The sequence below is a fragment of the Vanacampus margaritifer genome, chromosome 6, assembly GCF_051991255.1.
Source record: "Vanacampus margaritifer isolate UIUO_Vmar chromosome 6, RoL_Vmar_1.0, whole genome shotgun sequence".
Classification (NCBI taxonomy): Eukaryota; Metazoa; Chordata; class Actinopteri; order Syngnathiformes; family Syngnathidae; genus Vanacampus; species Vanacampus margaritifer.
This window is the reverse complement of record NC_135437.1, coordinates 14,937,030-14,960,094: the sequence shown is the minus strand read 5'-3', so window position 1 is coordinate 14,960,094 and position 23,065 is coordinate 14,937,030. Positions and strand designations below refer to the sequence as shown.

At 38.5% G+C, this 23,065-nt stretch overlaps 1 protein-coding gene across 2 annotated transcripts in view; it reads right to left on the bottom strand.

Annotated features, from left to right (window-relative positions):
• The window catches only part of LOC144053394 (solute carrier family 23 member 1), a 71,831-nt gene that overhangs the window by 11,516 nt on the left and 37,250 nt on the right, over positions 1-23,065 (bottom strand). For both annotated transcript variants that reach the window (XM_077567803.1, XM_077567802.1), the window contains exons 4-10: positions 22,595-22,775; positions 20,915-21,096; positions 16,346-16,463; positions 15,193-15,349; positions 9,823-10,076; positions 5,232-5,396; positions 938-1,046 (exon numbers count right to left, since the gene is read on the bottom strand). In XM_077567803.1, coding sequence (XP_077423929.1) covers positions 938-1,046; positions 5,232-5,396; positions 9,823-10,076; positions 15,193-15,349; positions 16,346-16,463; positions 20,915-21,096; positions 22,595-22,775 — 1,166 coding nt within the window. The remainder of the gene's footprint in view (positions 1-937; positions 1,047-5,231; positions 5,397-9,822; positions 10,077-15,192; positions 15,350-16,345; positions 16,464-20,914; positions 21,097-22,594; positions 22,776-23,065) is intronic.

Below are 23,065 nucleotides of genomic sequence, written 5' to 3'. Positions count from 1 at the left end.
TATATTTATTCTTCTCATCCCCTACACCAGCAGTCTGTCTCAGAGAGTGTCCCAACTTTTGACAGAAAATTTTATCAAGTCCAGTAGTGCTTACGATACCTGTGTGTCAATAATAATAGTTTATCTGCAGCAGTGGTCTCAAAACACAATTTATGTGGGGGCCGCTGAAGCTTAAGTCTGGGTGTGTACTGTATTCCACAAAAAAGGCATTCCAAGTATACAAAAGAAGTACAACTAATCTTCTCAATCTAAGTCTCAGTTTAGAACAATAGCGGTTCTTCAGAACGTGAACAACATTGGTGGCCCGGTCCTTTCTCTCATGTCACTGGTACCCTGCATAATCCTCAGCATGTCTAGCTAAAGTAATGACATCTGACTTGTTTTGCAACAACAAACATTCCGTATTCTTTTTTTCTTGAAATTGGCTCTCTAGTCTTTGCCAACCTGACTCTTCATGGCAGGTTTTGAAAAGTCATGACTTGGACTGGGTGACAGGATATATTTTCCTTCCATTTGGTGTCACTTCAGAATTATGTTCAGAAAACCTGAGCCTGCTTCACAATAGTCATGGCGTCTAAAAAAAATCAATTAAATTCAGATTTAAAAAAAGAACTAAATTAAAATATGCCATGTCACAAATGCTTGGTTTGTTTTTTTATTTTTCTAAAAATAATTTTGTAAACAAATACTATATTTATCATTGATTAACAAAAAATAAAAGCAATTATAAAACTAAATGTAAAGATTCATGTCATAACTGCCCTGCTTTTCGTTAAATTTGTAAATTAATTAATCTTTTTAAACCATTCAATTTAGTTATCTGAAACACACAGAAACAAAAATTCTGTCCGTCTATCCATCTATCCGGCCATCCATTCATCTATCGATTTTTAAATATTTTTTTGCTTAACTGGTCTGTAAGATGAAAAGGCATTACCTGTGTCGATGACTCCGGGGTTGGAGTGAAACCATGTGGGCAACACAAGACCGCTGAATGTGGAGAAGCCAAGGATGAGCAGGTTACGAGACGAGTTGAGATCCACATACTGAAGACAAAAAGACAGTAACTACAGTAGAAGTTTTATTGACAGATGCAAACTATTACAATGCTTTTTCATTCGCCTCAGCTTTGATCCATTTAACATCATATGCTGTGTTATAGTCTGGAATGTTGGCATGGAGATTTTATCATTTTTTTAATTCTGTCATGTCTGGGAAGATCTGGCTTTGGTTGAGGATCCCGATTGGTCCTGAGTGGATTCCTGCCCTTTCGCAGGCTGACCAATCCGGGCCCTCAGCCACTTGTGCCTGGCCCCAGCTGTGATTAGTTACCCTAATTGGTGTGGGTTATTTAATTCCCGGGTGGTGATCAGTTCCTTGTGGGATCATTGCCGCTTGTCACGGTCACCCCCGGAGTTCTGTCTGTCATTTAGATTTTTGTACCTTTTCAGTTCCTTGTTTATTTTAATACTAACCAGTACCCTGGTTAGTGTTTGTTTGTAAAATAAAGCATGCCAGTCTCGCCTGCACTCCTGCTGTGGTTCTCCTGCCTCCCTGCATTTTGGGTCCTCCACTCCACACACCGACAGACACCATGCCACTCCGTGACCACACCGTGACAAATTCTGCATTGATTTTATTGTATTAAAAGAAGTCGCAGTTGAACTGTGCGCATGGGTGGCATTTTGGTATTTTCCCAAAAACTTTGCACAGGTAGAAGTGCGTTTGCACCATTGTGAGATGGAACATAGTCAACGGCTGGCCAATTGAAGCGCACCTCCCTCATTTCCATTTAAATCAGGGTGGTGTTTTTCTTTTCTTTGAAGACACATTTTTCTTTTAAACAGTGAATATATAGATATATATATAGATATATATAATTATGATTTTTTCTACCAGTGTGGCCCTAATACTCATTTATCATGCATGGCACACATCTCTGCCCCTATTTTTATTTATCCTTCGAATGATCCTGTCTGCTTGAAGCATTTAGTTTGTATCATGCGTCCGTCACATTGCCGCTGTGGGACTTGGTATAGACTACGTACGGGCAACGTGGGAAAGATTTCTTCATATTTGTGTTTGTTTTTCCGGATAGAACTTCTCAGCAAGCAGCTTCCCCGCTGCTAAGAATTCTGGGAACGAATGGCGAATACTGCTGTGAGGCATGAAAACAACCAAATGGTTGACTACATTCTCCTTAAGTCACTTGTCTCTCTTTCATGAGCTTGTTTTTCTTTTCTTTTCTTTTTTCCTCCTTCCAAATAATTCCCACATGATGTGTGGAGAGCGCGGTATTTATTGGTTGCTGTTAAATGCCTGCAAATAATTTCTTCCCAAATGCCTGCAAATAATTTCTTCCCCTTGAAGTGATAAAATGCAAAGGGACTTTTCACGGCACGCCCAGGTGTGGTTTCAGGTCAAGCACTATAGTAAGGTCATATCATGTGACTGTGGGAGCACTAAGGAGGATGCTCCCCACCTCCCTCCTAAAATAAAATGAGGCCTGTTTGCCATCTATATACGTAGAAGCTGACAAGGCTGTACATATGTTATATGCTAAAAATTATTTGAACTGCAACAACATTGCTTATTCTTTCAAATATCCCTTTGAAAATGTGATTACAGTCTGCAAATATTTTTAAAAACACATTATTATTTTAAAATATATACAGTGATACCTTTTTAGTCGGTTCTGTGAAAAAAAATCACCCATAATTCCGAATTCAACTCATCCCCTCCACTAGAAGTCTGGCTCAGGGAGAGTCACAACTTTTGACAGAAAATGTTGTCAAGTTCAGTAGTGCTTATGGTAACTGTGTGTCAATAGTAGTTTATCTTCAGCAGTGGGGGCCGCTGGAGCTAAAGTCTGGGTGTGTACTGTACAAAAAAAGGGATTCAAGTATACAAAAGAAGTACAACTAATCTTCTCAATCTAAGCCTCAGTTCAAAACAATAGCGGTTCTTCAGAACGTAAACAACATTGGTGGCCCGGTCCTTTCTCTCATGTCACTGGTACCCTGCATAATCCTCAGCATGTCTAGCTAAAGTAATGACATCTGACTTGTTTTGCAACAACAACAACAAACATCCCGTATCCCGTTTTTCTCGAAATTGTCTGTTCTCTAGTCTTAGCCAACCTGTCTCTTCATGGCAGTTTTTGAAAAGTCATGACTTGGACTGGGTGACAGGTAGGGCTGGATATTGCCAACAACCTCACGATATGATGCGTATCACGATACAGGGGTCACGATACGTATCGCGTTACATATGTATCCCAATACATGGTCTTAAAGGCAATACGTTTTACATTTTAGATTGCTTTACATGCATTCTTATTATAACAGCCATATGTATATCTACATGATATGTTTATTATGCTGGATGGCAAAATATTTTTGTTAGCAGCTCTTCTGGTTTATCACTAAGTGAGTGGCATATGTGGTCTAAATGCATGCATTGCATTGCAGAGCAAGGCGCCACTTTCACAGACACGGGGAAACTTTACAAATAAACCCAATGTATGAATGAGTAAAAATATCAAAGCATTAAAATTGCAGCTTTAAAATGTGCTTATTTGAAATATTTGGGGAAATAAAAACTTTTTTTTTCATTTAACACATTCAATTTAGTTTTTAAACAAAATATAGGGAAATTGGTACATTAAGAAACATGTACCATGTTAAGTTTAAGTAAATAAATAAGTTAATGTTGATAGTCTTGGGACACCTACACATGTACGCTTTTTTTTTTATTACGTAAACTGTCTGCAAGGCACCAGTGTCTCTTTTCTCCGCTCCCCCCACTCTCTCCGCCTGGTAGTGCTGCTTTGCAATTAACTTCAGAGGCTGCTGCTGCACAGCGCTGCAAGCAACGAGTGGTTAACTGCCTATTTACAAATGAATGTGCATCGATTCTGACGCCTGCGTATCGATACGCGTATTGTAAAGAGGCCCGCAACAATATATTGCCATATCGATATTTTGAGCACACCCCTAGTGACAGGATATATTTTTCTTCCACTTGGTGTCACTTCAGAATTATGTTCCGAAAACTGTTATGAGCCTGAGCTACGGTAGCCCATTAAGTGATAAAAAAAATAAAATAATAATAATAATAATAATGGCCGGTGCAACAATATGGTAAAAACGATAGGGGTTGCACATTAAACTTTGATGTGGTGCGAGGTATCGTAGTATAATTAGCGATTACTAGACCTACGATTATTTATATATATATATATATATATATATATATATATATATATATATATAAATGTACGTTGACATAATCAAACTTTTTTTTTTCATATTAAAAACTGAAGCAACTCTTGTTACCAGGGGCATTCCCATAAACAAAATTGCTTGAAGCTTGATCAGACCTCAAATTTTGTTGCACAATACAGAACAACAAAATTGATCAAGCGACAGCTTGTGATTCAGAAACTCATCATTCCTGTCACAAGTACTACCGCCAAGTTAAGAACCCATGAAAAGTTGGTTAGGAAACAGATAATAGTGTGACCGAGGGGTCAACACTGCAAAATAAGATAAAAAAAAAAAAAATATATATATATATATATCCATCCATCCATCCATTTTCTTAGCCGCTTTTCCTCACAAGGGTTGCGGGGGGTGCTGGAGCCTATCCCAGCTGGCTTCGGGCAGTAGGCGGGGTACACCCTGAACTGGTTGCCAGCCAATCGCAGGGCACACAGAGACGAACAACCACTCTCACAATCACACCTAGGGACAATTTTGGAGTGTTCAATTAACCTGCCATGCATGTCTTTGGAATGTGGGAGGAAACCGGAGTACCCGGTGAAAACCCACGCAAGCACGGGGAGAACATGCAAACTCCACCCAGGAAGGCCGAAGCCCGGACTCGATCTCACGTCCTCTACACTGGGAGGCGGACGTGCTAACCAGTCAGCCACCGTGCTGCCCTATATATATATATATATATATATATATATATATATATATATATATATATAATTTGTCATTTCATTAGTAATAAATAAACTAATTTGAATTGAGTATTTGGCTTAAAATTCTACTTTCACTTGAACAAAATTATAATACTGTACTGTATACTGCTAACATTTTTCACATTATTCCAAAAATGAAGGCGTCTCCACAAATAAATGCAATCAACTCACTATTGTATGCAGAGAAAAACATTTTTTAATATGTACTGTATGTATTAAATGTTAGCGTGTGTCTGTCTACCTGCAGGTTTGATATCCCTACGGCGGCGATCATTCCAAACATAATCAGAAACATGCCCCCGATAACCGGATCTGGGATGGTAATAAAGACAGCTCCAAACTTCCCAAAGATTCCCAGGACAATCATAAGAATTCCAGTCGTCTGGAGCACCAGTCTGCTGCCAACCTAGGGTGCACAGTGCAGGGGGGGGGAGACAGTAAAGCATAAGAGAACCATGTAAAAAGTACAAAGCCTCTGGAGAGTTTCCATTAAGTTGGTCTTGGCCAGTGTGCTGCGGACTTGGATTCAGACAGCAGACATGTCAAGTGCATTCAATGTACACTCAACAGTCAACATGTTAATTTATTTGCATTTCATGGAGGATTTGCAGGTATTTGCAGTCTGTCCAAAAACAATAGTGTACATGGCCTGACTCCAAGTTTGCTGAGGATCAGTCAATAACTGGAAATAATGATTGTGAGGCTTTAATCGCAACAATCTGGGATAAAACCACCATTTCCCATGACCCTCAAATCCTAATTTTGCGCGTAAAATCATTTAAAAAAACAACAACTAGGTTTAAAAGAAATATTACCATGACCCCCTTATACTTCACCCTACCAAAAAGTAAGCAAAACTAACATTAAACTGCCCGAGCCCTCTGACTTCAAACCCTAACCAAACTCACCCCCGAACCAAAACCAACCCTACCTACATCCAACCCCAACGCTCTGTCTCCTGATTATAATGAACCGTAAACCCCAAAGACCTAACTATAATTTCCTAAAACTTCACCCTAACCAACAGTAATTAAAACCATCTGCAATCCAACCGTAACCCCAAAGCAAACCTTAACCCATAGTACCCCAACCCCACAACCCAAACCCCTAATTCCGTACCAACTATAACTCTCTAACCAGGCTGAATCCCTTAACCCCTAACCAACCCTAACACCTAACCTTACAACCCGAGGCAAACCTTAGTTATCCTCACTGGTGCATTTAACAACGCACGTTGCCAGTAGTATAATGTGAACGTGTAGCGTCCTTTGCAAAGCTTTCATCACTTTACTTGATTGAGCTGACATTAAAACGCATTTGCCAGGAATGCTTTTTTTCCATGGAGAAAGTAGAGACAAGCAACATGAGCTGCTGCGGAGTGAAGTGCTTGCCTGAATGCTAAGGTGTTTCCTGTCAACGCAGCTATATCAGACGAAAGTTAGAAAAGTAATGAATACCTCGAATGTGCTGCATCAGGCTGTTTTGGTACATTGATACATACTGCTGTTTGATTTTGCATGACAAGAGTCGACCCGAGACGCAGGGTACGACCGCTGGGAGATCATTTGTCAATTGAAGGAATGACATGGATTCTTACTATTGTTGTCTGATGAAAAATATGTTGCCATGCCAGAGCTCTGCTTAAGTTCAGAATTTTTTTTATGACAGGAATGAATTTAAAAAAAAAAGGGTTTCAGAACAACATACTGTACTTTTGTTTCCTCACATAGGTGTTGCAGACCCATGCAGGAGATTTATTAGTTGCAGAAAGCATTGTACTTGTGCTCATTATTGAAGGATTAGGCATCTCTTAAAATATAATACAATGCAATTTCATGACATTTACTGGCCTTCATTTATTTATTTTACATCTTACTTACATACAGCCCACAAGCCCCATGGCTTGCACTGGTAACCTGAGGGTTTCAAGACAGTGCTTCAAATTAGGGTTTCAAACCTGGGTTAGGAATTGAAGGCTATTTCATACCGTTTCAAGTGAGTGTTTCAAGACTGAGTGAAGGTTTTAAACCAGAGTTAGGGTTTAAAATGTAGTTCAAATGAGTTTATGTCAGGGTCAGGGTTACAAATTATAATAAAAAATCTGGGTCAGGGTTAGAAAATGGAGTTGCAAATCATGGAGAAGGTTTAAAATCAGTCCCAAAAAAAATGGTTAAGATTTAATTTTTTTTAATGAGGGTTTCAGTTCCAAAAAAAGAGTTTCAGGATTTCAGCATAGGGTTCCAAGTCAGGGTCAGGTTTCGAATCAGAATCAAGCTTTCAAACAAGGGACAGGGTTTTAAAGTTAGGTTCCAAGACGTCGACCTTTAAATAGGGCAGGGTTTCATAGTGTCTCAAGTCAGGGCTAGGGCATTAGCAGTGCACCTCTGTAGACTTCAATTTAGGCGGCTTCTCAAATGTCACGCCAACACAAATCTGATATTGCATGGATTGGCGAAAGCTACCGCTGACGAGCAGACGATTGAGGCCGCTTCCTGCAAATTTGTGATCCTTCAAGATAAAACAAACGACAACCATGGTGTGTCCCTTGCAAAGCTATCAACACTCTGCCTTAATGACTGACATTAAAAGGCTTCGGTAGGAACTCTTGTTCTAACAAGGAGAAATTGGAGAGGAGTAGCAGCAACTGTTTATAGTGATAAGGAGTTGCATAAACGTTTGTTTCTTATGGAGGACCAAAACTGCCAAAATTAAAAATAAATAAATGACAAAATAAATAAATAAATGACTAAATGGGAAAATAAAATTGGTTAGAAAAAATATAATTGAAAATCAAATTCCAAAAAAATTATATAAATGGAAATAAAACAACAAATTATATATATATATATATATATATATATATTTATACACATATACATATATATATATATTTATACACATATACATATATACAAATATACATATATATATATATATATATACGTATATACGTATATATAAATATATATATATATATATACATATATATATAAATATACATATATATAAATATACATATATACAAATATACATATATACATATATATAAATATACATATATATATATATACATATATATAAATATATATATACATACACACATATACATAAATATATATATATATATATATATATATATATATCTATATACATATACACACATATACATACACACATATACATACACACATATGTATCTATATACATATATACATATACACACATATACATACATATATACATACACACATATATATCTATATACATATACACATATACACACACATATACATATATATACAGATACACATACATATATATCTATACAGATACACATACATATATATATACATATATATATATATATATATATATATATATATATATATATATATACACAGATACACATACATATATATATATATATATATATATATATATATATACACACAGATATACATATATATACATACAGATACACATACATACATACATACATATATATATATATATATATATATATATATATATATATATATATATATATATATACATACATATATATATATATATATCCCTAAATAAATGAATACAAGTAAATATAAATGCAAAAATAAAAAACGAGATATAAAAAATAAAAATATATGTCAAAATAAATATATAAATAGAATTAACTATAAATCAATTAACAAAAATGCTCTGCTCTCACATTTATTCATTTCAAGATGCAGATGCTCTGCCAGGATGAAATGTTATTCAAATGAGGGGGCGGTCCTAAACGTGTCTTGGGTTGGACTCCGCCATTGCAAACTGCCTTTCATTGTCGCGTAAGCGGGTCGGTGAACAAGTAAGTCTCACCGGCGTGCAGTGGAGAGCTCCAGCAATGCACGACTATCTTGTCCACTGTCATCACAACTTGTTGTCCAGCAACTCAAGTTGCAAGTCGTGGTGATAGTAGACAAGATAGTCGTCTATTGTTGAAGCTCTCCATGCAAGCTGACTCTAGGCAGTTTGTTTATTTTATTTTTTAGGTGCACTCACACACATATATTGTCTCCGAGACGGGAAGCGAATTCACACCAACCTGCACCGAAGGCAAGTTACGGTAACCGCTCCGCCACCCGGAGCCCCCTCAGTTTGCAACAGCAGAGCGCAACCCACGACACGCTTAGGACCGCCCCCTCATTTCAATAACATTTTGACTGTCTGCAGCATGAAATAAATACATGTGAGAGCAGAGGGTTTTATTTATTGATTGATATTTAATTGTATTAATACATTTATTATTGTATTTATTTCGACATTTATTTTTATATATATATTTTTTTTTTTTTATCTCATTTTTTATTTTTACTTTTATTTATTTATTTAGGGATATATATATTTTGTTGTTTTAATTTCCATTTAGATGTATTTTTTTTAATTAAATGTTTTAATTATATTTTTTGTATCCATTTTTATTTTCACATTTAGTTATTTATTTAGTCATTTATCTATTTTTTAACTTTGGCAGCTTTGGTCCTCCATAGTTTCGTTGGTACAGTAAATAAACACCCATCGTGAATAGCATTTTTTTTAATTTTTTTTTTACAATTGCCTATTTTAGTAGTCTTAACTGTAAATATAAGTCAAACAATTATTTCAAAACACTTTTTAAAGACCCTTAACTGTTTTTATTTACGGTTTAAACTATTAATATGGGCAATTTTAAATGTTTTTTGGGGGGTAGGGGCGTCAATTACTTGCAGTGTCGTTATTTACTATTTTCATACCCCTGAAAACTAGCTGAAATCATGACTAGCCAACCGCAAATAGGCATGCTGTCACTGTACCTTGGTGATGCCGAGTGCAGCAATATTCTGGCTGTAGGAGGTGGTCCCGTTGCCTGTCCCCCACAGACCGGCCAGGATGCAGCCAATACCTTCAATACCGATACCGCGGTTGATGGCATGGGTCGGTGGCGGCGGCGCGCCCGACAGCCGGGCACAGGCATAGTAGTCACCAATCGACTCCATGGTGGATGCCAGAACGCCCGCCATCATGCCTAGCACCGATGACACACTGACAGTGGGCAAGCCCCACTGACCTGCGAACAGCGGATTGAAGGATTACGTGTCAATTTTTCAGCATATTTAATTCAGACTAGTGGTGGGAAAGCTTGATGTGAATGTTTGTTGGTCTGTGTGTGTCAATATGTGCCTGACAACCAGGCTAGGGTGCACTCTGCCTTTTGCCTTTAGTCAACTGGCTCTCCAAAACACCGTACCTAGCGACAAGCTGTATAGAAGATGGATGAATGGGGTAAAATAGATTTTTTCAATTCGACCCATCACACAACATGATAGTTACGGTTCTGCTACTCTGTTATCATAAAATGTTAAATCACTTGCAGTTGGACTTTCTTTGATGAAACAAAAACATGTTTTTGTTCTGGCATCTTACCCATTTTCCGGGGTTCAGCAGATATCCTTTGTAGATTATTATAATTTTTTGTTTGTAACTTTTACATGATTTGTTGTGGTTTTGGCTTTGCCAAATCACATTATTATCATATGAAAGGCCCTGTTTGCATTAGCTGTGAAATCACTTGAGTCCTTGACAAAAATGTTGTCTTCCATTACTGTGATTTCCCCATGCAGTATTCCTCAAAATAGACCTTCACCACAAGTATCAAATGCAGATCTCTGATACACGCGACCGGTCCCTGACTGACTTGCTTGCTTTTTTGCTGAGTAACTATAGATCAAGTGATATCCAAAATATGACCATTTGCCAGCGGCAAGAAGAAATGATTAAGATTCACGGATGGGGGCAGTAAACAACATCTGCCACATAAAAGTGGACTGGCGATGCCAAGAGAACGGCATTTGATGTTTTATACAAACATCTGGATGCAAGACAACACTTCTCAAATCATCTTCGCTCCACGTGCTACAAACTGTGGCAACTTCCTTGCAATATATTTGACAAATGTCCAATTGTTGTCATCTAACTCATCCCTGCTAATCCCAGTATCCAATATTTAAGAGTCCTTGTGTCATGTTTCATACTGAATGAGTTCCTGATGTGTGACCTTGTGGACTGGTTCTGGATTTTGTCAAGCGCTTGCTTTATCACTCCGGAGGCTTGACTGCTTCCGTGTTTGCTGCGCTGATGTCATAGCAAAATAGTGACTGATCAAATGTTTCCTCACCCAACAAACTAGCCTTGCTTGTATTAGGGCTGTACAATACTGCTTTAAAATAAAATCCCCAATCAATAAAAAAAAAATCCATAATTATAGTAGTAAAAACAGTCATAAAGATGTAATTGATTTTGAATGCTAATAACATTGACATTGCTCTAATTTGTGTGTGCCTTGCAAAAAAGCTTCAATTTTGTTTACTCTTTCCAAAGGACATTCTGCCAGAATCTTTGTGGCTTGTCGGGCGAGGCCATAATAGGTCTCCAATAAATGCACACGTTGACTGTATTTCCATGAGTTCTGGGTCATTTTGGCAAATTCTACACTGGCCTGTTTATGATTTGCTTTCAACAGTAAGTCCTTTTTGGTCGTCTCCCACGAAGTCCACTTTGGCCTAAACAATGACGGGTGGTGCGAGCTGACATTGATGGACTTTGGCTTTAGAGTTCATCTTTAATTTCTTGGAGGTTGTCCAGGGCTCTTTGGTTACCATTAGCATAATCTGTTTCTTCAAATGTTCATCCATTTCTCTCATGCAGCCACATCCAGGGATGTTAGTTTTAAACTCATGAACAATAAATGTAAGTAGACAAAACATGAACGTTAAGCTGCATGGAGATGGTCTTTCTAGCCCAGAGTTGATCATCGAGGGCTGGAGTCCTGCAGGTTTTGCATGTTGCCCTTCTCCAACACAGCTGATATATGATCAGCTCATCAGCAAGCTCTGCATAAGCCTGATAACGACCCCGTTGAAAGGTGAAAATTTTGAAGATACCTTTGATGCTAATTACAAGACACAGCCTTATTTTCGGTGTTTCCTGGTACCATCAATTTTGTCAACGGGCCTCACTCACCTAAGAATATGTAGGATTCTTACGAGTATACAGTATGTACTCATAAAAGCTAACAATGGTGTGTGTGATACACATACAAAAACGACCTATCAAGCCATTTGTATTCACACCTGTAGGCCATTTTCCCTTGATGTCACAGTTCCACTTCCACATTTGTGGATCCTACCCTTGACAAACCCAGATTCAACCAAATATAGTCAATGCAAAGCAATACGTGAATATTAATGAACCATGCTGGCCAATGCTTTGTGAACGGAAAGGAGAAATTACACAAAAAATAGTCTGTCTTTTTTTTCTTTTTCTTTTTTTAACCATGGTGTAATGTCAGAAATATTTACATCGACATGGCTGAGAGAAGAAGTCCAAAAAGCACTGTTCAATCTTTTTTTTACAAATAAAATACAACACGTGAAAATGCAATAATCAAAACGTGTTTTAATGTGTCCTTAGTTTATTCCTCTTGAGTTGGGAGCGGTGAACTGTCTCAACTGTGCAAGGCCAAGAACATCCTGCACACGCTAAATTAATTCTGAACATTGCGAGCTTTGTTTACCCTGACTCTAAGCCTTATTTACGACCCAGTACACATGAAAATACAGTAATGTGTGCATTTAATGGAGACATATGCATTTTTTCCCCTCATAATCTCAAACCGTCTCAAATCTTAATAAAATGTCTGACATTCTTGTTCAAAATCCATAAGGGCCAAAGAATTAGAGAATATTTTACATCCAATTGACACACTACACTTGAAATGACTTGGTTCTGGTGTGTGTGTATGGTGGGGCAGTTCTATCTCTGAACTGATCACCCGCACCATCAGGGCCAATCAGGGCTAGGGTCGAAAGCTAGGGTGTTTCCACGAGGTCAACATGCACTCAAGAGACCCAACTATTTAGGCAGGTCAGGTTGCAAGGGGGATTATAACGCCAGAGGAAGCAGGTTAAATAATTTACAGAGAAACAACTAAAGATAAAGAGGCCTTTGCAATATCTTTATTTAAAAAATGAGAGTATATATATATATATCTTGCAAATGGATTTAGTCCTTGGTCAGTTGCAGGTTGTTTTGATATTTTTCATTGCATGTGGTTTTAATCCATGCAAATTGTTTTGTTTGGAGATTGTTTTCACAAAAAGTGTGAATAGGTGAGATTTGCGGTGTATGAAATGGTGCATTGCCACGTGTGGTCTGTTTGCGTAAGCTTCCAGGAATTGTAAAGGAACATGCACAAAATGAACAGCAAGTAGACAAAAAGACTCAATTAGTGCATATTTGTATAAACAAGTGTTCTCTGATGGAGATGGGAATGCCCTCCAAATGACGCCCTAATGAGCATCATCTGTGCCATTTTTGTCATACCAGCTGTCTTAATTCATCAACGAGAAAAATAAGTGCTTCTGTGCAACAAGGTCTGTGGGTTATCGCAAGGACAGATCAATGGGTAGAATCTGCACAATCTGCATCCACAAGTCTCATGCTAGTGTTATGCAGCTTGATTTCAATTTCCTTAATCAACTCAATTTATAAAATGACTTTTTTTAATAAACCACTGCAGCTGTACATGAATACAATGCTATAATCTGTTTGCCCGCACAAAACAGCGCAGAAATTTCAATTCACCAAATTGTCAGATGCGCCAGGGTCGTGTAATAGAAAATGCACTCGGTCCGCCGGAATGCTCTGCGAGCCAAGGCGCAGCCCCATCTGCCCAATTCCCAAACGCGGTAAACTAGACTTGCTCCGGCACGAATTTCAAGATGAGGCAGTTTTTACTCCGCGCGCACATGCGCCTGTCGACGAACCCAAGGTGTGAGTGATGTGTGCAGCACCACTTACGCAGAGCCACACCTTGATCGACAAGTGTAATTCAGATGCTTGGTGATGAAGTGCTGCTCCCACAAGGCGAAACTAGAATCCCAGTTGGCTTGCATGCGCTTGGCAGTCAATTTTTAGATTTGGGCTCAATGGGCAGCTACTCCTAGCTTTACTTGGAGCTATCATGGTAATGAAATCCGGACTTGCCATTGGCCCGGCTGCTGTAGAGTACAATAATTCTTTATATTCTTGCCATTTTGAAGAAGTCAACAGATAGCCTTGTTCTTAAGGTATCTGGGAGTTCTTTTAAATTATGGGATGAGGAAAAAATCCATAGTCTCTCCTTGATGTCCGGGGACCCCCTGCTTGAATAATTGTCTACTGTCTGTAAAGACACTGCTTGTCTTTTATAAACGTCTTCTATGAATGACTTCCAGTAACCTGTGTTAATCATTAAAATTATGTCAGGGTAAGATATGTATTATTTACACTCATTTATACTATGACTCCCCGGCATGATTGAAAAAGAGCTTTTGAAATGTATCGGAGGAAAAACAGACACAACAGCGCAGGCGTTTCAAATCCATTCAAACGTGTCACACGGAAATACAGTGTTTGCTCTTTATCGCCCCCCAAAAGAAGGATTGTATGCAAGTGTATGTTTTGCTATTATTTTACTGCAAAAGCAAGAGAACCCATAAAGCCCTTGCTCCACTGAGGTTGCCCAAAAAGTCAACATTCACACAAGCATAATAATTGATTAATTATTGCTTTTTCTGGCATTTCATTTATCATAAAAAGATATATATATAATGTATATATATAATAATGTTGACTGTGTGCCTGTGCTTGAATCAATTGAATTTGGTGATTTGAAGTGACGAAGGATGGAAGAGAACATTTAGACAGCCTGTCTGATTTGATTGCAAAAAAATTGTGGATTGTGTGAAATTGTTCATTCATTGCGTCTTCAAGCAATATGAAAGCAAAATAGACTTATTTATTTAAAATGACTTGGAAACAGGAGTCCAGAACATTAAGGCTAATTCTTCCAAGCCTGTAAAAATAATATTGTTTTAATTGTGCAGACTAGCGGAACAGTAAATTTCTCTTATCTATCTGATTTATCTAATCTATCGGAAAACCTAACCCTTGTGCAAACCTAATCTTGCCTTGAAATCCTCACCTTGGCTTTAAAACGGAGTATGCTACCCTGTTGGTGTCCTCTCTTTTGAAAGCCTAAATATGGTTACGGACCTACGGTCACCCAATTTAAAAAGTGTCAGTGTGAGCTGTATGGTATGAGCCAACATGCTAATGCTACGTGATTGTTTTCGAGGTGTTACCTGGGTAGGGAATGTGGAACCAGGGTGAGTTGGCGACGGCATCCAGGTTAATGTCGGTCCTCGCCGAGTAACCGTAAATGTCCGACTTGGATGGCAGCACGTCGAAGATGGTCAGCAGGAAACAAACCAACCAACCGCCACACATTCCGAATAAGGCCTGGAGCGAGCAAAAATTATATGTCAGGGAAATTAGGACGTAAGCTGTGTGAGAACGTCGCTATCAGATGCAGATGGAATTACAACAAAGAAAAATCCTCTGAAATATTTTATTTGGATTTCCTGGATTTGGTCTGTGGGACATGTTGCTGAATGTTTAAGATTATAGAGGGGAGATAACAGGGAGAGATCAGGGTATGCTCAGGTTCAAGGAAGCCACATTAAAAGCTTTTTAAAACCTTAGAAGCTAAGTCAAGTATTTGTTTTCCTGTTTGCCTGCTTGGTGTTTTTTTTCTCGGGAAGCTGAATCATTTTTTACACATTAAGCTTTAATGAAGGTCTGCCTACTTGTATGGTGTTATTTTTTTTTTAATGTCTGATGCAGATCAGTAAGTGACCCTGACTTGGACCGCTCATCAGCAGCTCGTAGGAGCTTGGCTGTGCCCGACTGTACTTTCACATGTGATTTAGCTGTAAGAGTAAGTCTGAGTTTTTATTTCAATTAATGGCCTACAGTGGAGAATTCATCCTTTTTAAGAGAAAAACTGTAAAAACTGTTAAATGGAGCGGTGCTCAGTAACCTGGAAAGGGCTGGGCGTTGTCTACTCTTTAAAAAAGCTCATTCCGTTACGCCAAGACGCCCTATATCGTTTGTGTATTTAATCTTAAAGCGCACACTGAAAGATTTGAAAGATTTGTATTGATTCTTTCCGCGTTCAAACATTAAACGCTTGGAGCGGGAGTGACTCAGAGTTCTTGAATGACTCCAACATAATGCTCTGGCACTCAGGTTGACATGTCATTTCCATGAAGAAACACAGGCGCTGCGGCCAGAGTGCATTCCGTAGTGTCACGCTTGACGTGCTTCGGGAGTTGGGCCAGCATCACAGGTGCGAGTGTGTCAGCGATTACTCAACATTAATATAAAAGCATAATAGTTTGTATGGCAGAGTACTCTTAGGGCGAAGGAGTTCAAGCGTGGAAGCTGGTGACTCACCGAGAAGAGCTTGAAGAGAGGATAGTGGAACACCTTCCACTTTTTGTCCTTGTAGGCAATCAGCGGCACGTCCACTTTGCTCAGGTACTGCGAGAACAGCAGGATGAGGCACACCGTGCTGTGGACACACAACAGTGGTGCGCTAAAGCTGAAAGCCAATTTACAACAAATTGCAACACAGACTCATTTGAGACCCAGACATAGTTTGATACACTTGCAAGCACCATTTTAAAAGCTAATGTGAATCCATAAGCTTGTCTTGAAACAATTTGAAACACCAACTTTGACTTTCAGTCTTAACTTGAAACCTTAACCCGAACTAACTCAATAATCCTGAAACACTCATTTGAAACACTAATCCTGGCTTCAGACCCAAATTTTACTTGAAACCATAATTTGAAAGCTAACACAAAAGGTAAAACTCATATCTAATTAAAAACCCTAACTCTGTCTTGAAATCCTAATTTAAAACAGTACTATTTAAAACATTTGAACTATATTTGGAACTCCAACCCTGGCTTCAATTTGAAACCCTACCATGACTTGAAGCTAGGGATGACCGAGTATCGATACCAGGTGTCGGTAGTGGGCTGATACCCGTCCTTATTTCAAGGTATTGGTACTCATGGTGCCCACTTGTGGCCGTTTTATGATCAGGAACTAGGAATTAGAAATTTGAAGAATAGAAAATTGCCATTAATGTCATGCAATTTTCAGGAGAAAAAAATGCTGCATTTTTGTTTTGTTTTATGGATCAAACGTATAAGTGGTATCAATACTGTGTCGTGACTAGTCAAGATTTGAATATTATTTAAAAAGTGGTATCGAAAATCCGTACTTGAAACCCTAATATGAAATCTCACCCAAGCTTGAAACTCTAATCTATATAATGTAAAACCCTAACCTTGTCTTTAAACTGTAATTTGAAACTCCAACCCTGACTTCGGAGCCTGATTTAGAACCCTAATTCTGGCTTAAAACCCCAATTTTAAACTCAATCTAATTTGAAATCTTAATTTATTCTTAACTTGGTCTTGAAACCTGAAGCCAATTTAAAATCACAACCCTGCATTTTTTTCCCACTTTCCCACAAGCATTTTTACAATGATACACGTTCAATATGATTGGGCCATGCATTTTTCATAACAGAGGGTACTTGCCAGTCAAAAATGTTTACTACATATTTGCACCATTAATGTTTATACACACTGCCTAATAATCAAATCTTTTCAGTGGCGTGTTGCATAGAATGTTTAAATACTGGTAGAAGACATTGTTAAATTATGTCCATTGCTTCCTGTGGGGAAAAGTTTGAAACTGTGTTACACTTTCTTGCAGTGTGATGTATTATGTTGAAATTAATGTGTTGACAGGCAGCAGCACCGCAGCACTCCTCAGGCTCAGGTGGCAACGTATTCCTGGGAATGAATTACATCTTGATGCAAAAAAACGTTTAACCTTTACGTGCCTGAAGACAGACGCAACCCTCCCTCGTTGGCAGGGGGGACGAACGCAGGCCAAGCTTGAATTATGTGAGTGAATCATTCATTAAAGAAAGGAGGCTGCCATTTTTGAAGCAACAACATTTTTCCTGCACAAAAAACAATCAAACTTGTGAAGAACACTTTGTGAAAGACAAGAAGTTAATGCCGACCATGTGTGCCGGGCATGATGCTGCTGTAATTCCTCGTTATGAGACAGCAAAACAAGCTAATAACTTCCTCATCACCGCAACCCCTAACGCACTATCCCTAATTAATTTTGTCTACCGTTAATTATTTTGCTGTCTGTCCTTTCAAGACAGGAAATAACATTGTTAATTCCAGGGAATTGTTCAAAACTTTGGTCCAACCTGGCCAGCGTCAGTGCTCGAGATTCATTTTATCTCGACACACTCTAAATCAACAACTGTGAGAATCCCTGCAAATACCTGCACTGAGTGAACACGTACAAATCATAAATAAAATTGGATGGGGAAAAAAACAATAGTCTTTGTGATTACAAAAACCTGTATGTTTGGTGAAGTGAACACAGTAAATTTACAAAACACTTACAAAAACACTTGAATTAGGTTCAGTCAAGACTAAACGATCTTTGGTGATTACAAAAATGTGTATGTTAGGTTCATCGAAGACCATAAATTCTCAGATATTTACAAAAGAAGTAGATTAAATTCTTTGAAGACGAAATTGTCTCTGATCTTTATTGTACAAAAAAGCATGTGCACACAACTCAACTTCTAGATAACCTATAATCAAAGAATAAAGAAAAATTATTAGAATTACTAGTTAGGCTAGTGTGACCATTTTGATCCCCCCGCCCCCCAAAAAAGGACACTTGGCCAGACGTCGTGATACTTAAATTATATCAAAGTTTACTCTAAGATGCCATACATTATTCTGTAACTATTTTAACGTATGCCTCCTCTGTATGGGTAGAAAATAATACAAAAAACAACACTCTCTTTCATGATTGACTTTTGAATTATTTTTATTTTCATGGGCGGGGATGGATCCTCGGTTTGGGCGTGCAGCGACTACCAGTGAGCTAAATTTCTGATCCGCTGACACAGCCCAGCACCACATTTGAACTTCTGGTTGCAACAAGGGTGGTGAAAGACAGATTAATTAACAGCATCAGGATGTCATTGCATTATAATTAGGATTTTTTTTTATATATATCGCTTGTAGCTGCCCTAACTCCCACAGCATGCTTTTTTTTCCCGGGTTCTCAACTGCTACTTGTGTCCACGCCAAACACGTCGTAAATCACATGCGCCGGTAACACTCCGCCTCCAATTTGTCGCACAAAGCGTCAGTCAAATTCAACACATCCTAATTAGTCCTGTGAAAAACTATGTAAATCAATATATAACCACCCCACAACCCCAAACGTCGTCTTCCCCTCCCAAATGCCCAGACAAGGGTGTAAAAAAACAGTGGACAGTTCCAGGTAAAAGAGAAAGTTTGGTCACCCTCAATTAGACTAAACTGAGGACCAAATCAATAAGAATGCGTCTGCTGAGAGCACAAAAAATTGCTCCACATTTGCACCCTGTTACCGTCCTTTTCATTAAGAATATTGCTCTAATGATATACCGGCAAAAACACGCCCACAAAGTTTGACAGTTGGGAACCAAGTTGCGACCTGATTTACCACACATGGCAATGGATTTGCGCGACGAACATAGCAGTTTAGTAACAGTTGCGAAAAAGATGAAATTATAACAAAGCGAGCTTGGACCGAGGAAGTGCAAACGCGTTTTCCTCATTTAGTGCCATTAAGCGACAATGTCATTCATTCATTCATTTAATGTCCTTAAAATACAAATGATTGGTGCAATAAATTTTTTTTTACACTTTCAGAGGTTGACGTGTCTGTCATATGAAAATGATCACAAAATGACACCTTCCCTCCACCACAATCTCCGATCATCCCGGGTTACATCATGTGTTGTAAACCAACAAAGCAAAATAGTACAAGCAAAATAGTAGTCTCCTTAATAGCTTTCTTTCTAGCGTTGAGTAAGCTTAGCGTGTGTGCCTTGTCTAGTACAGCTGAGCTGGCCTGTGCCGACTATTTGGCTACTTTGCGCCTCACTGATGAATACTGACTGAAGGTCCACCAGGACGCCGGGAGAGTCTGCAGATGTTTTCTTGTTCAAGCTGGAAGATAAGTGAATAAAAGCGCTTCTTGTTAAGCGTCTGCAGCTGTAGCCTCCTGACCTCTGTGACAAAACAACTTGAACTGACAAATCCCAATTAATGCCACAAGGTTTTCAGCAGCACAGTCAGCGGAGAAGAAAAGACGCCATCGAAACACACTGCGACAGACATGGCATAGCGCCTTTGCCAAAAGCAGACCCAAGGACTTGTTCAAGGCCTCCACTTTGAACAGGGGGCTACTGATGGTAATGCAATGTGCTGTTGTAATAGATGACTTCACCGCACATCCTTGATGTGTTTCCTGTGTCTGAGAACAGAAGACTCACACGGACGACCACCACATTTGTCTTTGCAAAGTTGCGACTAAATTCAGGTTTTGGTAATCCGCACAAGTTGAACCAAGGTAACAGCCCTCTTCTTGTTTATTGAAGACATATTGGCTTTTTTTCCAAAAAGCTTATTCAGTTTTAAATTTTAAAGTTTGGAGTCTCGTTATTTATGTCTCTTGTGAGGCCGTCCCCTGGTCACAATAGTGTTGCTGTAGTCATTAAACTTTTTTTTTTTTTTATTAAAAAAAAAAAACAAATTCCTGGAACTTGGCATTACATTCGAATATACTTGTATACAAGTTGAAACATACTCTCAAATACGTTCAAACAGACTCCTAAGTACGTTTATGGTGAGTCTTCAAATTTTCCCCGTCATGTTCCACTCACACACATGACAGACATGCCTACCCGTACCTTAATCAGTGTTGCTAACGTGAAACTGCCTGCGCTAAACACAATACTACAAACGTTTGTCTTTCTATGCCTATTCCTGCAACGAAAACAAAAAGCTGGGCTCAAAATGGTCATCATTAGCATTCTTTTCATCAGTTACTGTATTAGCTGTGCAGACTCACAGAGCAGCGATCCCCCAATGGCCGCCTGACTTCTTGCCGGCCTCAGTGAACAATGACAAGCCGATGAGGTTGATGGTGGGCGCGATAGCCAGCGGTCCGATGTATCGGAGCACAAAGCCCACCAGGCCAGTGAAGCCCAGCGTGATCTGGACCAGCGACGACACCAAGATAGCGCCTTGGATCTGTCAAGTGAGGTAGAAAATGAGCTGGGTCAGCCACTTTTGTTTGCAGTGAGATGATTCAGTACATTTATAATATGATTCAAACTATGGTACTCACTCCAATTATGATGCAATGTGATTCATGCTGTTCCGTTTCATTCCACTTGCAATGAAATTCACTCCATTACGTTCACTCCCATTATGTTACAATTCTCTCTAGATCATATGATTTACTCCTACGACAATAGGATTCATTCCAAATACGATAGGATTCTCTACAATTCTGATATGATTCACTTGAATAATTCAGTCAAAATCAATGGAATACGATTTGCTGCAGTTACGTTGCGATACACTCCAATAACAAATCCGATTACTTCCAATTAAAATGTGATTACCTCCAAGGATTATGCTATTTACTGGAATTATGATTGACTTTACTCTGATATTACAACATGTTCCTATCCTATTACAATACAAATACATCACAATTTTCTGTGATTCTGATAGGATTCACTCCAAATATTATACATTTACACTCCAGTCCATTTTTGATGCGATCACCTCAAATTACAATGCAATTCATTCATATCAGTTACGAATCCATTCTCTCCAATTGCCATCCAATTTTCTTCAATTACAATACAATTCCATCTCATATGATTCTTTCCAACAGTTATAAGATTCCCACCAATTACGATGCTATTTATTCATTGCAATTCACATCTGCACAATTCTCAAGGCAGCTCTCACACTGAATTTAATTTATAGAAGTCGACCTACAGTAATCTATAAGGTCATACGTCAATGCAGAATTACACTGTTAACACATAACAGAATACATCTGAATAATGTTGTAGTTAGTTACGACCCTTTACTGACCACATGAGTTTCCTCCTGTGAGGATTTGTTTTGCAACACTGTGCTTTTAAAGCTGAGATTGATGGCTGCAAAAAGACTTGATGTGCTTTTAACAAATGACAGATGATTTCCAAAGACAGTCATTCAATTCATGACCCCTACACTAGATGAATATACCGCGGAGGGGAGAATTGGATTTGTCATGAATGTTCTTCTCACTAATAGTTTCAGACATACAGTACAACTGGAAAAGTGAAAATAACTCAATCCCGGATTCGATGCAGTTGTCTGAAGCTAAAATTTTGAAACTCAAATTACACGATTCACACAGGAATCACTTCTATTGCAATATGATTCTCTGTAATTCCGATGTAATTCATTCTGATCCCTTTACAATTTACTCCAATTACATACGATTCACTCCAATAATGATACGGATCATCACACTTACAATTATATTCATACAAATTAGGATACTCTCAGATTTCACTACAATTCCCTCTGATTACAATAGGGTACAGTACACCCAAATTACAATATCATACAATAATCGGTATCGGTATTGGCCCAGAAAAAAACATATCAGTCTATCTCTAATGTTCATGTTGCCGGTGTGTCTTTACATGTCAGTTCAAAACTGTGAGCATGTTGGACTTACCTCACGCATTCGCGACATCCACACTTCGTCGCCACTTTCCACCATTTGCAACGCGCTGGTGCTGTTGTGCACAGACAACATGGCGGAATCTTGTGGGGCGGGGCACTTCCACTTGGGCAGCGCAAGGATGGCCAGGGTGGGAGTGATGAAACTGAAGGTCCCGCCCTGGAGGATTGGCAGCCTGCATACCAATGAAGATGACTTATTACTTAGGCACTGGAAACACATCTACTATGATCGTATTGGGGCTCACGGGTGCTACACTTTTATTAGAAAATAAACAATGAGAATTTTTGATATCCCCTTATCAATCAATTAATTGTCAAAAATAACAGCGCAAGAACTAGTGCCGATTCAAAGAAATTGATGTAATTTATGGAGTCAATAGCCCAATATTAGCCAGAAACTATTCAAATATCTTCAGCACTCCAAAAGTAAAATACAATTATTGTTGTAACAATATCCAAACGT